The 17,473-nt window shown below is 47.6% G+C and overlaps 1 protein-coding gene across 1 annotated transcript in view; it reads right to left on the reverse strand.

The window, feature by feature from the left end:
• The window catches only part of PSAT1 (phosphoserine aminotransferase 1), a 31,978-nt gene extending 15,068 nt beyond the window's left edge, over positions 1-16,910 (reverse strand). The window contains exons 1-6 of the mRNA XM_072837586.1: positions 16,754-16,910; positions 12,866-12,926; positions 11,446-11,515; positions 8,627-8,832; positions 7,392-7,564; positions 6,016-6,185 (exon numbers count right to left, since the gene is read on the reverse strand). Coding sequence (XP_072693687.1) covers positions 6,016-6,185; positions 7,392-7,564; positions 8,627-8,832; positions 11,446-11,515; positions 12,866-12,926; positions 16,754-16,813 — 740 coding nt within the window. The 5' untranslated portion in view covers positions 16,814-16,910. The remainder of the gene's footprint in view (positions 1-6,015; positions 6,186-7,391; positions 7,565-8,626; positions 8,833-11,445; positions 11,516-12,865; positions 12,927-16,753) is intronic.
• Positions 16,911-17,473: the final 563 nt, after the last annotated feature.

The raw sequence follows: 17,473 nt of genomic DNA on the forward strand, positions 1-17,473 counted from the left end.
AAAAAGAACATTTGAAGGAGACTCCTCTGAGAAAATGAAGCCAATATTCCAGCAGAAAGAAGCAAGGATCAGAAACAGAGAGCAGATGGGGTGGGATTCATGTCCCTGGTTCCAGGGGGAACCACTGCACCTCAGTGAGCTTGGGAGTGTTCCTTTCTGAACCAAAATGTCAACTCCATCACCTTTAAGACCTTGGGGCTTGAGAGGACTATAGAAGCCTAGGAGGCAGGTTCAGTGAAGTGCTCAGTGCAGGGTCCAGCACATGGCAAGTAGGTCCCACAAGTGTAGTCAGTGACATCTTCATTACCAAGTGCTCAAAACTAAACCAAACGGAGGACCTGGGTGGCTCGGTGGTTGGGCTCAGGTCATGATCCTGGGGTCCTGGGATTGAGTCCTGCATCGGGCTCCCCACAGGAAGCCTGCTTCTCCCTTTGCCTATATCTCTGCCTCTCTCTCTCTCATGAATGAATAAATAAAATATTTAAAAATAAAAATTAAAAAAACTAAACCAAACATACACAGTGCTGAAGAGCAGTGGATGGTTTCCCAGGGGTCTTCCAAAAGCCCTTCTCTTAAAAAGCTGCAAAGCGCACTTCACTAAAGCTTGTGGGGGCAGCAGCACAGGTCTTCAAAGGAAGAGACACCACCCACTGGAGCTGGGAATTTGAAGATCAGCTCTCAGCTACGTCCTCCCCAAAAGTGGGACAAAGGTCCCCTACGGGAATCTGTACAAAACAAGTTGCCAGGAGTCAATGTCCAGCAAAGACCTAGGGTGGTAACCCTTGGACAAGAGCTTCCTTGCTTACTCCCACCACGGTTTCCCACCACCGTGACCAGTTGAAGCGGGAGATCACTAGATCTGGAAGACACTCTAATAGCCAGAAGCTGGTGCCAGGGGAAGCCCAAGGTTCTGACTGGCTCACTCACTGGCTCAACCTGGTAGGTAGGAGACCCAGGTCTTTCCACCCAGAAGGTAGACCACAGACCCAGCTGCCAAGTGCAGCTGCCACAGCAGCTTCGCAGCACGTGTGTGTGGATGTGTGCTCCAGACGGGATGCCACCTGGCCACCCCTCTGTTCCGTAAGATGCTCTAGAATTCCCCTCAACCCCAAACTGCTCACTCACTCCCCTACAAACCACAGAAACACCCCTGCCCCACGATCCAAGCAGAGCCACTAGTGCCTATTCACTGACTATACTCTGCAGAGGTCACATTTTGCTTTTACCCACAGCTCTGTTATCCTAGAGTCCCTAGCTGCTTTCTCACTACTCAAACCCAAGGCTGCAGCGAGGCCCCAGGCAGGTCCACAATCCAAGCCAGTCCTCAACACCAACACACTGCCCTCTTTGTGGCTGTCATGTCCAGACTCACTGCCCAGAAACTCTGCCAATCTTAATGGGATCTGAGCAGGCAATCAGCAGAAAGCCCTCCTGTTTCACACGCTGCCCAGAGCCAGCACCCGGGTCTCGTCCCTGAAGCCTCAGCATGAAGGAAGCAGGTTCTCCCTGTGGCTTCTAATTCATTATTTATTTTTTTTAAAGATTTGTTTGTTTATTCATGAGAGACCCACAGAGAGAGAGAGGGAGAGACACAGGCAGAGGGAGAAGCAGGCTCCATGCAGGGAGCCCGATGTGGGACTCGATCCCGGGTCTCTAGAATCACACCCCAGGCTGATGGCGGCGCTAAACCACTAAGCCACCAGGGCTGCCCCTTCTAGTTCATTATTAACTCATGCTTCTCCAAACTCTTCAAAATACAGGGGACCTAAATGCATATGCAGCTCTGCAATTTGGTCTCAACTCTCTTCACTAACCAATGGAACATACCTGATTCATGCCTTCACTTCTAAAACGCCACCTACATCACACACACATACCATTTAAAGCCTGCCTATTGGGACGCCTGGGTGGCTCAGCAGTTAAAGCTCCTGCCTTCGGCTCAGGAGAGCCCCTAACCCGTGCATGTACACTAGTGTTTTCTCTCTCTTGAAAATAAAGATCTTAAAAAAAAAGTATACCAGAAAGTCCCTGGAAAAACTCTTCCCGGCTATTTGTCCTGATGATTCAAACCGCAGAAGCACATCTGCTTTTGGGGTTCATGGTGAGTGAGGTTAAGGCCCTAAACAAGCTCACACACTCCTCCTCTGCTAAGAAAGGTGGTCTTGGTTGATGGGGTTATTTTGTTTCTTATTAGTTATTTTCCCTCATACTACAGCAAAGACAAATTTAGACTTACAGGTTCAGTCTGTCATGGTAAATAAAAAATTGTTTTGTGGGAACAGAAGGGAAGTTTAGGCATCTTTTTGCCCATCCATTCATTGGGTTTAGGGTGATCTACTAAAGGGTTAAAACAGAATGACCACGTGTTCCTTTATTCCACCCCAATTCACTGCTCAGAGCTACAGGCAACAATGTCAAGGCCAGTTAGCCAGCCCAGTTCACACACAATGTCCAGGGCCTGTGGTCATTCAGCTCTGATTTTGAAAGGAGGAAAAAAAGTCTTCTTTTCCAATGCGGGGCCTTTTCCAGGGCTTCTGCGTGATACAAAGTTCGGAAGGGTTCTTCATGCCTTATCAGCTTACCCTCAAGATTGGGGAGGGCATTTGGCACGAATCTTCCCATCTCCAACTTAGGAGCTTATTCTCACTGGACAAGCTACAATTTTCTAATCTTGAACATTAAAGTACCACAAACGAACTCTGAGGTTTTTCAAATCATAGATTTAGGGTAATTGCCCAACTATATACACTTTTACTTTTCTCTTCTTTCAGGGTAAAAGAAAGCAAAGCAATTCCCAGAGGGTGTCTTGGCCAGAACATATTTACCCAAGTCTCTCTTATCTGCTACATTTACATGATTCTGATCAATATTAACAATCCCACCCAGGGATCCCTGGGTGGCGCAGCGGTTTGGCGCCTGCCTTTGGCCCAGGGCGCGATCCTGGAGACCCGGGATCGAATCCCATGTCGGGCTCCCGGTGCATGGAGCCTGCTTCTCCCTCTGCCTGTGTCTCTGCCTCTCTCTCTCTCTCTCTCTCTCTCTGTGACTATCATAAATAAAAAAAATAAAGTGCTGATGCTTTAAAAAAAAAAAAAAAAAAAAACAATCCCGCCCAATGAAGTACCTAGGTGGCTCAGTCAGTAAAGCGTCTGCCTTCAGCTCAGGTCGTGATTCCAGGGTCCTGGGATTGAGTCCCAGTCAAGATGGGATTCCCTGCTCAGCAGGGAGCCTGCCTCTCCCTCTCCCTCTGCCCCTACCCCTGCTCTCTCTCACACACACAAATAAATCAATAAAATCTTAAAAAAAAAAAAAAAAAAAAAAGAACCTGCCCTTGGATGGTCTCAGGTGGTCTCAGTTATTAACACTACTCTGATCTGCCTAGGGAAAAAGATTTGCCCCCTTTCTGCCCTTTCTGGCTACCCCTGCTCCATAGGAGAGCTCTGGGGAGGCAGCATCTGCCCTCCCGCACCCCTCCCCACTCTCCCCCAGGTGACCAGCTGACCAGCTGACTCATCGGGTGAAGGCCTGGAGCTGATGCCAGCGCAGGGGCTGGTAGGGCCATGGCCCTGCATGAGAGTCACTGAAAGGAGCCCTTCCTCTCTGTGTCTCTAGGTCTGACTCCAGACATTGTTGTCTCTTATCATTTTGTCATATTGATGAGACACACTGACCCGCTTTCTCACTGTTCCCGTTGACTTTTCACCCTAATATTAACAAACAGCATTTGAACATATTCATCACATTTTCCATAACTTGCTTCACGGTAACTCTTCGTTACCAGAGAAGGTGCCAGAGGGTGTGCCCCCCACTCCCCGGCTCCTCCGGGCTGTGCTCAGATCTGAACTTGCCAGCTTTCAAGCCAGATTTCAGGCACAATGTTCTCCCTGCCTCTTCCTGGGGCCCAGGGTGGCCTCTGCATCGCCCTGAAAGATTCACGACTGCGAGCCCGGCCCTGTCCTCGCTGGGGGGGTGGGGGGGCAAACACCTCCTATCCCTATGCGGCCTGGCACCTAAGCCCCTTCCCCAGGGGCCCTGCACCTACGTCTTCACTGCTCAGCACCCCCAGTTCTACTTCCCAACGTAGCCAGTGATCACTAGTCATTTTACTGCTGGACCCCAGAGATGGGAGGAGTCGGGGAGAAATCCAGCCCTACTGCCCCACCCTTCCCAGGCATCTGAGAAACCCTTTCACCCAGGATGAAACAGAGTGGGATTTACAGGTGACCAGGAGAGTAAGCACCCCATTCCCTGAGGAAAGCAAGAGATACAAATGAGTGGCTGTGTCCCTTGCCAGCTGTGAGGAGAGGCAGCAGGAAATTCCATCAGAATTCTAACTTTGAAAAACAACACCTTTCTTTCCTATGGCAAATTATGCGGGAGATTTTTCTATAGGCAGCCCCGTGGGGGAGAGCTCTGGCAACGTCCCAACCCACGAGGGACTGCTGCCTGCACCAGCCCAAGCCCACCCTTTCACACGCTCTTCTGAGAGCACCTGCACCCATCGTAGAAAACTCCATTATGGAAGAGCTAGACTCTAACAGTGACCTACTCACCTAAGACCAACTCCTTCAAACAGAAATACATGCACACTGATCATCTCACTTCTGGGGAACTCTAAGGTACAAGGTGTACACATCCTGGCTCTGAAGCCAGGCTACCCGAGTTCAAATCCCAGCCAGGCCATGTCCTAGAAGTATGACCTCTGCTTCTTTACCTACAAAATGGGAATTAATAGTATCTAACCTCCTAGAGTGCTTGGGGGGATTAAAAGGATCATACATATAAAGTATCTCACAATTCTATTTCATGCCCGCCTGAAAGATAAATCCATAAACTCTGGCTCTTCCCTCCCCTGCTAAGGCTCTGGAAACAAACACCAAGAGAAACAACAATAATAATACAGCAACTAACATTTATAAATCACCAAGTACCAACCACTAAGTACAGATAGATAGATACATATGTATGTATGTATATATATGTGAGTGTGTGTGTGTGTGTGTATGTATATGTCTCCTCATGGCAACCCAATCAGCAGGGTACTTTTATTTCTCCTGGAGGAACTTGCTGCACACACAGGTTAAGTGACTTGCCCAAGGTCACACAGCCAGTAAGTACTACAATTTCCCAGGCAACTGTTAAATCCTAGGGGTCACAAGATTTTCACAAAATAACCGAGACTAGCTGTTAAACGATCACATTACGGGGGCAGGGAAGCCTTAATTTCCTGATGTGCCTCAAGACACTTTTTTCCCTTGCCCAATGGGAAGCCAAGTTTACAGGACACCTGCAGATAGGGTGAAAAACCAGAATGGTGTTTTTTCCAAGCCAGTATGTTCACTGCCAAGGGGCCAACAGGGAAAGAAAAGCAAGCTGCAGGAGGCCTGGCCTCTCAAAGCCCTTTACTTAAAGTAAAGATTGCATTTATTTATTCAAGACAGAAAGCAAGTGAGAGAGAACATGAGCAGGGGGAGGGACAGGGGCAGAGGCAGAGGGACAAACAGACTCCCCACTCAGTAGGGAGCCCAATACAGAACATGAGCAGGGGGAGGGACGGGGCAGAGGCAGAGGGAGAAGCAGACTCCCCACTGAGTAGGGAGCCCAATACAGGGCTCGATCCCAAGACCCTGAAATCATGACCTGAGCTGAAAGCAGACGTTTAACCCACTGAGCCACCCAGGTGCCCCTTGAAGTCCTTCTCCAAAGCTTTACAGGTTGTTTGAGATACAACCTTGCTGCTTCATTTGCAGAGAGCTTTTGGGTTAATGGTGAACCAGTGAGGCTGTCGAGATCAAAGAAAAACACCACCCCCCAAAAGAAAGGGCAAGAAAACCTGATTGAACAGGGTACAGGAGGTTAAGAGGGAGAAGCAAGCTGGGCAGAGAATCCTGATAGGAAGTCTGAGCTATTAGGTCACTGGTTTCACGAACACATGCTCTTCTCTAAAAAGCTCTGCCAGGAGAGAGTGAGACCCCCCTCCCCCAATCAGTCCCCAAGCCAAGCCCCACAGCAAACCTGAAGCACGGCGGTGTGTTGTACAAGGAGCTGTTTCCAGCCTGCACTTTGTATTCCAGGACCGAGGGGCACTCTCTGAGGGCGAACCCCAGCAGGTCGTCACGGATGATCACAATCGTGACCCCAGCAGAGCCCACATTCTTCTGGGCACCAGCAAAAATCACACCAAACTGAAAAACAGGAGACGTGCTGCTTTAGATACACTTGGGTCATTTTTTGTAAATGTATTCAAATTTCTCTGATCCCTTTCCAAAGCCAGAGGAGATGATTCTGTTCTAATCCTGCTCAGAATGCATTCCACTCTCTGAGGGCATCTCCATCTATCTGGGACAGCAAACATACTCACGAGTTCAGAGGCCTGCAGGTTACATTATGTGCCTGGTCCTTCTCACCAGCAAGGGGCTAGCCCGAGCCCATCACTATAAAGATCTCACACATACTTTTTTTCTTCTAAGATTTTATTTATTTATTCATGAGAGACACACAGAGAGAGGCAGAGACACAGGCAGAGGGAGAAGCAGGCTCCCCGCGGGGAGCTCGACGTGGGACTTGATCCCAGGACCCCAGGATCACGCCCTGAGCCAAAGGCCGATGCTCAACCACTGAGCCACTCAGTGTTCCAGCAGCTTTATTTTAATTACTGGTTTGGGTGTAAAAAGGAGGCATACAGAGTGAATATGAATAGGTATGAGAGGGCCCAAGTAGAGCTTCAGTTTGGGAAGATAAAAAGTTTTGGAGATGGATGGTGGTGATGTTTGCACAACAGTGTTAATGTACTTAATGTCTCTGTACTGTACAAAATGGTTAAAAAGGTAAGTTTTATATTATGTATCTTTTACCACAGTATGTTTTAAAATGGCAGGCTACCATTTAGTGAGTTTGTTTTTAAATGCTTTACAGATATCACACCCCCGCCTTGCATGCACTTGAGTGCAGTGCTCCTCGGCACGCCTTGGTGTGCCACTTGGAAAGTCTGTGTCCTGTTGATGCTCTTGGAGTTGAGGTGGGCTCAAGAAAGGTGGAGCTCCTTCACACACCCACCAAGCTTGGATAATCTGGGAAGTCAGCAAGCTATCCCAATGTACTGGCTAAAATATTTCCTAAGAGGCACCCTCAAAGGCAGATAAACTCCCCAAGGACTCCAATGTGATTCTGTGAGGCAATCATTAACACAGGGTGGTAACACGGAGACTTACACATTCTGACAACCCACTTAAACAAGCAACTGTTGGCCTGGTCATTGGGAGCTGCCTTGGCCTCAGGGTCTCTGCTGGCCCAAGACACTCTGGGCCTTTCCTTGTTCTTAGATATCTTAAAAATGCCGTTACAAAATCCAAAACACTGGAACTCCCCCACCAGGGCCTTTTATATTGTACCTTGGAAACATCCACTGGCTTGGACAGGAAGTTTGAGGACATGTCGCAAACCAGCACTGCTCCCTTGACGTCAGGGATAAAGTCAAACTCCACTCCATGCACGGTCTCGTTGGCGCAGTAATACACATAGGAGGCATCCGGGCTGAGGTTCCAGGTGCTTGGATCTGGAATTTCTATCACAGAAGAAAAGGTGAAGACTCTTTCATTCTTCTTTCCTTGTGTAGGTGAGAATGACCAGGAATGACACCCCTCCCCTAGCAGTGAAAGGCTATTCCAAAGCCCTCCCAAGTGAAACTACATTATGCATCTTACATTATAATTCCCATCACCAACCTAAAAGGATTACCCAGCCCATCCTTTTGACAGTTATTGGGAGCACTAATCTTCAAGAATGGTATGGTGGATATTTGGTATTTTTCCTATACTCCAGTCTCTATCCATCCTATATCCACTGAGTTCCTTCTTGGAGCTCCAACCTCCCCAACTCAGCCCATGCAGTTCCAGTGTAGCCAATTCCACCAGCAGCCACATGACTGAATGGGAATGGTGTACAGGAGATGCTGAGGCTGTCCTGGGGAATGCTTTAGCAAAGGCACTGAAACCTGGGAGAATATAAGGTCAGGAGCATCTTCTAAAAGGGAAGGGGGGGGTGCCTGGGTGGCTCAGTTGGTGAAGCATCTGCCTTTGGCTCAGGTCATGATCCCAGAGTCCTGGGATCAAGCCGTGTGTCGGGGTCCCTGCTCAGTGGGGAGCCTGCTTCTCCTTCTCCCTCCGTCCCTCCCCCAGCTTATGCTCTCACTAGCTCTGCTCTCTCTCTCAAATAAATAAATAAAATCTTTAAAAAAAAAAAACCACTCCTGTTTTTAATTAATTAATTAATTAAAGGGAAGGAATAACTTTCATGATTATGGAGCCATCATAGAGGAGACAGGGAGAGGCACCAAGACCTGCAGACACTGTTGGGGTCCTTGATCAAGCCATACCTAAAACCAAACTGGCACAGGCTTTCTCAGCTGAGGAAACCTATGAATATTCTTTCTGCAGCAGCCAGTTAGTAATCTAAACAAATAAGGCCATGCAATCTAAATGATATCAAATCAATTACCGACAAGAAGGAATTAAAAACTGCAGGTTGCCCAGGGCAGGGGTCACCTGGTATCTGAAGAGAAACCACCCACCTGGCAGCATTTGTCAGCATTTCATTGTCATTAGGGAGTTCAGATCCCAGCACTTACTCGTGTAACTCCCAAGTTTAGGGTGGACGACATTCACAGTCCCAAACTTCTTGGCTTCTTCAGCGGCCTTAGCTGACCAAGATCCTGTCACCACATAGTCGGCACACCTTCCTGCTTTCCGGCTAATCAGGTTTAAGGGGACAGCACTGAACTGCCCAGACCCACCACCTTGCACAAAAATCACCTTGTAGTTGTCTGGAACGGCTCTGGGCAGAAGCACAGGAGACAGTAAAGAGAGATACACAGAGGGTCAAAGAAAGAGAATGAGCGATGCTCTACCAGCTTTTTACCTTGGGTGAATATACTACAAGAAATATGGTAGAGTCCTACCACTGCTTGGCCTTCCCCAGAGCCCTCCCTTGGGCTCTGTGGTGGAAGCCTATGGGTATTATTTGGAGGGAAGCTAAGAACACCCTGCTCTTCCTTTAGGGACTCATCTTGCTACTACTCTCAATCTACGAGGTTCAAGGATGGCCAACCCTGGCTCCAGCTGATGAGCATAGGACTCAAGCTGGCCTGTGCAGTCTGGTTCTGAGACCTTTGCTCAAACGTCTGGAAAAAAGGAACGGTTTCTATTGAGGGAAAGAACAAACCAGTCAATCCTACAACCACCAGTGGCCATCTGGTGAGGCCAACACATAAAAAAGCAAAGCCAGGAGATGGAAGAAAAGACCTTCCCGGATTTCACCTGAGCTCCTAAATCACTCCTGCACTTTACAGTTACAGAAGGTAACACATTTCCTCTTTTTGCTTAAGTCCAGAGTTGGGCTTCTGTCACTTGCAACCAGAAGTCCTAAAAATAGATACTTGCTGGTCCATGCTATGAACCAAATGACACTAGTAAAGGATCTTAGGTAATGTTATAGGCCTAAGCACATAATCACATACTGATGTACATTAGATTAACAGCGAAATGTTTTAACTCCAGGATAGAATATTAAGATGTTCACTGGAATGGCTACAGGCAGTAGGAGAAGACCAGCTCCAGAGGGACTAGGTCATGGAAACTGGACCCAGCCTCTGAGTAAGGCCAGAGCTTGGGGACAGATATACAGAAAGCAGATGGCTGGGGAGAGAGATCTAGGACAGAGGCACAAATACCAAAGGGCAAGGCAACGTGAGAGGGTCCTGGGGAATGGGTGGTGTACAAGTATCTGGTCCTGAACCACATGTGCCTGTGATCATGCAGGGCTTGCAGGCCAGTCTCATTAGGAGGCTCTAAACATGAGGTTCTCGGCAGCTGGGAAGGCTGGCAGTCCAGGGCAAGGTTCCAGCCACCAAATAGAAAAGAAGCCCAACACCTGGATGGAAAGACACCGACAGAGGCCCAGGTACACGGGTGCAAGGTAGGCACCTGGTTAGGAAAATAAAGGATAACCCATAAACTGAACTGGGAGTCCAGTCCCAAGAGGCTGACATGTCAAATGTCACATCTTCTGGGCCAAGGTTCCAAATACCTGTTCCATGAAGGACAGGACTGTGCTGTGAACATGACATGGGACCCAACAGACAGACCCCATGTGCAAAGCCAAACAAACAATTACTGGTTGACCACTCACATTGCAATGGGCTTCTACTGCTCCTCACAAAAATGTAACCAGCCTACCCCATCTGAAGCATTTTATCAAGGCAATTTAAAATTTTATCGGTACAATTCCAGTCTTGTAAATGAGATAATTCAAATTTGGACCTTTGAAATCTTAATAATAATTACCTCTGACTGTGGGGTTACAGATAATTCCAGTTTCATCTTTGACATTCAGTTTTTCCTAAACTTTCTACCGTGAATATGCACTAGTTTCATGAGCAGAAAACATGTTTTTTTTTCTTTCAAGATTATTGTATTCGTAACATATGTGAATATATTTAGGGGATCCCTGGGTGGCGCAGCAGTTTGGCGCCTGCCTTTGGCCCAGGGCGCGATCCTGGAGACCCGGGATCGAATCCCACGTCGGGCTCCCGGTGCATGGAGCCTGCTTCTCTCTCTGCCTGTGTCTCTGCCCCTCTCTCTATGTCTATAATGAATAAATAAAACCTTTAAAAAAAAAAAAAAAAAAAAGATAATATATATATAAGTCTCTCTTTTAAGCAGCAATCTATTTAAGAGTAAGGTTTCCTCTGGGTAAGGAGAGTAGTGCAGATAAGCTAAGAGGGATCATTTAAGAAGTGCCTGGAGTGAAGAACTCTTAAAATTACCCAAAGAGTCTGCTCAAGATGAAGTTTTCTGCAGTGATTCTGACTCAGCTGGGTTCAGTGGGGCCCTGCACTTGAATTTTTTAATACCTGCCCCAGCTGGGTGATTCTGACAGGTGGTATGAGGCCCATGCTTTAAGAACCAGTGTGCGGACCAAGATGACCATTTTTTGTTATTTAAATCCCCGTTAAGCCAGAAAAATCTTTCCTGGATATAATAATTTCAAATCTTTGGAAATACCACAAAAAATAAAAACACACAGGGGTGCCGGGTGGCTCCATCAGTTAAGTACCTGAGTCTGAATTTTGGCTTAGGTCATGATCTCAGGGTTGTGAGATTGAGCCCTACATGGGGCTCTGCCCTGGGCATGGAGCCTGCTTAGCATTCTCTCTCTCCCTCTCCCTTCTCTCTCTTTAAAAAAATAAATAAAAACACCCACAAACTCAGGATGGGAAACAAGTAAAGAGCATTATGTACTAATTTAGTGAGTTTGGGAGAATTTTTAAAAGATTCTTTTTAACTATGAAATATTCTTAACACACAGCAGAGAAAATACCCTAAGAGACACCCACATATGCAGATTATCAATGAGTAACAACTTTGGTCTTTAAAATTTTAAACTTACAACAATTCCCGCACAAGATTCTCTGCGTTGTTAATAATCTTGGCAAAATCTGATGATCTGTGGCTCATTTCTGTGGAAGGAAAGATAAACAAGAAAACAAAGTTCCCGCTTAAAACCAAACAAACAGAAATAACTTTAGAAAGAACTACACAATTTGCAAATGAAATAATTTCAGTCATCTTGCACTCAAATTGTTGGCCAAGTTTCACTTCGTTTAGGAGAGAAATGCAAACTTATTTTCACATTGCAAACATCTGATGAGCTTTAGAGTCACAGGAGAACGATTTTTCAAGTGGCACACTCATTAAATGAGCCATTTACTAATTCAGCCTTCCGTCCCTGTGATTTCTCACATCATTCCCACAACCACAAATCCGTGTGCAAAGGCTACCCGGTAAAACAACAGCACAACATTCCAGTGTAGCTGGCACTGCACAGAAACCCAAGTGCGCATCCCAAACCCACAGGAACAAAATTTAATAGCAGTGAGCATACGGTTAACCCTATGATCTCTTAATACTCTGCAGCCTTTGGAATCACCAAAAAAAAAAAAAAAAAGGAAAAAGGAAATTGAATTTTAAAAAGTAAATTTTGCAATTCAAAGCGGATCCCCTTCCCTAAATGATAAAGGAGAAATTTACTGAAATTATTAATGGGCAAGATCTTGAGCAAAGGCTTATAGACTTTTAAACTTTTACTAAGTTCATTTTTAAGTACAGTCAAAACTGTTAAATGAATGGAAGGGAATACAGCAGAGGTTTGGGGCACTGCAATGCACATGTTGGGCAGCTTCTGATCTTAGATGCTATGAATAGCAAACACAGACACACAAGAACCTATCACCAGCATGTATGCTGATTTCAAAACTGCTTCTAGGGGCACCTGGGTGGCTCAGTCGGTTAAGCAACTGCCTTTAGCTCAGGTCTGATCACTGGGTCCTGGGATCGAGCCCCCCATGGGGCTCCCTGCTCAGCCGGAGTCTGCTTCTCCCTCTGCCACTCTCCCCCACTCATGCTCTCTCCTCTCTCTCAAATAAGTAAAATCTTAAAAAAAAAAAAAAAAAAGAACTGCTCCTATCAAACATGCAACCAACGTTACTAAAATATAAAAATAGGGATCCCTGGGTGGCGCCGCGGTTTGGCGCCTGCCTTTGGCCCAGGGCGCGGAGACCCAGGATCGAGTCCCACATCGGGCTCCCGGTGCATGGAGCCTGCTTCTCCCTCTGCCTGTGTCTCTGCCTCTCTCTCTCTCTCTCTGTGTGACTATCATAAATAAATAAAAATTAAAAATAAATAAATAAATAAAATATAAAAATATATCCATAAAGACCTAAAGATCAAGGAGAAAAATTCGAAGCTTGATGCATTTTAATCAGTTCCCTTTGGAACCCAGATATTCCTAATCAAAAAATAAATCTTACCAAGAACACTAATTCCGATTCCTTTGTAGTCTAATAATTCTTTTTGTATCTCTAACAGTACCTAGAAGAAATAAGAGAAAATAAAATGATTTGAATAATCTGCACAGAGGTCTCCCTCTACACATCAAACAGAGCCTGTGACATCCAGAAGTTTCTACCCTGCCCATGGCCAAACCCCTTCCTCCCACCCAGACCACAGAGCCCTGCTGATGCAACTTACATACAAGTGTAAAATTATGTAACATGATTGATGTTAAAATGCAATTTTCCCCAAAGGTATGAATTTACTTAGATATAAAAATTCACCTGGATTCAAATAAAAAACAAAGAATTTTTCTGATGACAACCCTTAACTGTCAAGAGAAGACCTTTGGGAAAACCAGATTCCCCAGAAAATGTCCCCTCCACAATTACATTTCTCAGTCTCTGAAGGCAAAAGTACAACAAAATGCATGAAGTTCTGGGTTCAGGGAACATTGAAAAAAAAAAAAGTCAATTAGGCTGAAATTAAACAGATAACTCAATTTTCCATCTCACTGGTCTAAGATGCTCAACTGGGACAGGTTGGGTGTGCAGGAATTAGGAAGCACCTGCTGTGAGTTAAGATTAATCCAGAGGGATAGTGACATATCCCTCTCACCAAGAGAGCCCTGAGGGTGATATTCTTGTCCCCAATTTGCAAATAAGTATCCACAGCTGCTCTGCAGAGTTTGCACCTGGCCAGCCCCTTGACCCCTCTACAAAGATTACTGTAGTCCCTTAACCATGTCCTACCTTACAGGGACACCTGGGCAGGGGGCCCCAGCGTACTGCCAAGCCCAAAGAGTCAGGAAACAGAAGCACGGTCCACCACCCCTACCAAAACACAGCTGGCTTCGGAGGATCCCCAAGGGTATTTCCTTCCACAAGGTAAGCAGAATGCAAGTCACTACACGATGAAAAACACTTACCAATCCTTTATTTTTCTTTTTAAGAAGAAAGAGAGAAAGCCCTATCAGAGATGAACACTAAAGTGTGTGAAATGACATGATAGCTCGGATTGACTTTAATATAATCCAGAGGCTCCTGGGTGGCTCAGTCTGTGGAGCATGGGACTCTTCACCAAGGGTTGTGAGTTCAAACCCCATGTTGAGTATAGATATTACGTAAAAAAAAAAAAAAAAAAAAAATAGCTGATATTTTTTAAAAACTATTTGTCACTGTTTTTGCTAACTGACTAGACCATTATTAGTACTGGCTGATCAAACACACTTAATGAATCCTTTCTTTAATTAAAACAAACAGAATCATCTTTGAATACCTGTTTAAGACAGGATTTCTCAAAAAAAAAAAAAAGACAGGATTTCTCTTACAGACTGTATCCCTGAAATGAGTTTATAATCCAAATCATTACAAAGAGTTTTAAAGATTTCTACCTCAGAAGCATGTGCCCTCTACTCCAGTGGAGCTTTTTTTCAAACTGCAGCATGCAATCACTCTTGTGGATCACAACTAATTTCTTTTTAAATGAAATAGAATAGACTAGAGTAGTATATATGTCATAGTTATTTAGGCTAAATATTTCATAAGGCTTTAATCAAAATCATATGTATATACTTCATCATTTTGTAGAATATATTTGTCCTTGTGGTCACAGTCAACAATAAAGTTTAAAAAGCTTCTCTAGAGGCACCTGCGTGGCTCAGTGGTTGAGCATCTGCCTTTGGCTCAGGGTGTGATCCCGGATCCTGAGATCCAGTCCTGACTCCCCGTGGGGAGCCTGTTTCTCCTTCTTCCTAGGTCTCTCTCTCTCTGTGTGTCTCTCATGAATAAATAAATAAAATCTTTAAAAAAAAAAAAAAGCTTCTCTAATTCTTACAATAAAATCAAATCAGGGGCACCTGGGTGGCTCAGTGGTTGAGCATCTGCCTTTGGTTCAGGTCATGATCCTGGGGTCTCGGGATCGAGTCCCGCATCCGGCTCCCCATGGGGCGCCTGTGTCTCTGCCTCTCTCTTTGTGTCTCTCATGACTGAATAAATAAAAATATTTTTAAAAATTATAAAAAATAAAATAAAATCAAAACTCATAAAAAGCAACATCTGCCACTTCCTCCCACCCCATCCCCCCCCAGAGAGGGTATCTGAGGACAAAAATCCTCCCAAGAAAATAATAAATAATTGTATTACTGAAGACAGCTGCCATTTTAATAAATGCGTAAGAAATTGCACAGAGGGGATCCCTGGATGGCTCAGCGGTTTATTTAGCGCCTGCCTTCGGCTCAGGGTGCAATCCTGGAGTCCCGGGATCGAGTCCCATGTCAGGCTCTCGGCATAGAGCCTGCTTCTCCCTCCTCCTGTGTCTCTGCCTCCCTCTCTCCCTCTCTCTATGTCTATCATAAATAAATAAATCTTAAAAAAAAAGATTGCACAGAGAGGGGCATCCGGCTGGCTCAGTTGGTAGAGCCTGTGACTCCTGATCTCAGGGTCCTGAGTTCGAACCCCACCGCGGAGAGAGTACTTGAAGGAAAAGAAAAAACAGAAGAAAAGAAAAAAAAGAAAAGAAAAGAAAAGAAGAAAAGAAAAGAAAAAAGAAAAGAAAAGAAGAGAGAAAAGAGCGAGCTAGCACAGGGAACAGATAGGCTCCAAAACATGGAGAGGGGACAAAGGTGAGAAGGGTACAAGAAATATTTGCACAGCTCTAGCAGGGAAGGAATCTCGCCTAAAACAGACTGTAATAAGTAGGAAAAACCCAGCCTTGTTCTCTCAGCTACTATGAGCCTGTCCCTAGAAAAGCACCAAGTCCTTTCCCTTCTAAAATTATGAGATTCTGTTCTTACAACACAGAGGAGGCTCTATCCGGGGAGATTTCTACTCTTTTCAACAATAGATCATTGTAAAGCACTTGGCTATGTCCCATGTTGCTACAACATATTATCGGAGTCGTTGTGGTCAGAAAAAAATACAACAGCAGTGATAGCCGCTTGTCAATCAAGGCCCCTCACAAGCTGCCTTCTTCACGGGGGGTGGGGGTGGGGGTGGAGGTGAGGGTGGGGGTGGGAGGTGGGAAGAAGGGATGGGCCTGGGGGAGGGGCGGAAACCTGGCAGGCGGCCCGGGAAGGCAGGGAGTGAGTTCCACTTGAACTTGAAAAGTCTGCTCTCGGCCCCAGGGAAAATTCAATCATCCCATTTCCTCCGAAACAAAATGAAGCGAACTGGGCTGACAGCCCAACACCAACCAGAATTTGAATACTCGAACGCCTTTAGGAGTCAAGCCAGTTTAAAAAAAAAAAAAAACAAAACACAACCTACGCGTGAAATAGGGCTGGAATAAAGGGGGGGGGGGGTAAGGGGAGGTTCTCTTGGGAAACAAAGGCTGGACCGGAGGCTTTCAAATCTCCATTTCTGCAAAGCCAAGTTCCCAAGTGCTGGCTAAACCAAACACTCCTCACGAGGGGCTCTGCGCGCGGCCCCCGTGTGCAACCCCCCGCAGTTAATGCATCCCCCATTCCCCACTCACTCGCTGTCCATTCACGGATCCCCTCACCACTGCCTGGCTCGCGGCACTGCCCCCCAAGGCGAACCCAGAGAGGAGAGCTTTGCCTTTCCGCCCCCCCCCCCCCTCCCCAGGAGGCGCGGCCCCGGGTCTGCAGGTGCGCTGCGCGGGCGAGCCTGGTCCTGCGAGGCGCTCACCGGCCGTCGGCGCCAGGCGCAGCGGCACAAGCACGTCGCCGAGCTCCCCTGCCCCGGTGCACGCTTCCAGAAGCCCACTTGTGCGAGGCATCCGGGCCCGGGCGTGCGCGCCGGTGCGGAGCGCTCCGCGGGGCCCTAGCGCGGGGGCGGAGATGCGCAGCCCCCGCGCGCGGGCCCCCGCCCCGGCCGCCCTCCCGGCGCGCGCTCGTGCAGCCTTACCGAGCGAGGCAGCTTGGCAGGCCCGGGCCCGAAGTTGACCACCTGCCTCGGGGCGCTCATGGTGCGGCAGCGCAGGCGACGGGGCGGCGGGGAGCGGCGAATCGGGTGCGCGGCGCGAGTGTGCGGCGGGCGCGCCGTCTCCGGCTCCCGGCCCCGGCTCCCGGCTCCCGGCTCCCAGCCGGCGCCGCCATTGGCCCGCGCTGTCGCAGGCCCTGCGCTAATTGGGTCGCGCTGCGGGGCTCGCAGCCCCATTGGTCGCGCTCGCAGCTAGGCCCGGCAGCAGTTGCTCCTCCTCCCGGTTACTGTTTCGACTCCCTTTTCTGATCACTGCAAGGCGCGCGGGAGATTGCACCAGCCGCCCGGCTCGGCAGGGTGCCCGCGCTAGGATCGTGGGCGGCGGGAAAAGGCTTCCCCTGCCCACGTGCCTTAGTGCTTCTGCAGCCCGGATCCGGCCGGTTCCCGCCTTCCAACCCTGACCCCAGCCCCTCTCTGTCGGTCGCACCGGGAGATGTGGAGCAAATCGCTGCTCGATGGAACCACCCCTGCTTCACCAGCCCCTGGCCCGGGCTCTGATGCGCGTTTCCGAACCAGCACTTACTAATCCACCAAACTTTTCTAAGCGCCCCCCGCGAGCCCCAGATACTCCAGCGAAGAGGCAGGGCTCCCAGGAAAAGGAACTGCAGGGTGGAGGATGAACGGGGGGAGGGGTTCTCTGCAGGG

Source organism: Canis lupus, chromosome 1 (genome assembly GCF_048164855.1).
Source record: "Canis lupus baileyi chromosome 1, mCanLup2.hap1, whole genome shotgun sequence".
NCBI lineage: Eukaryota > Metazoa > Chordata > Mammalia > Carnivora > Canidae > Canis > Canis lupus.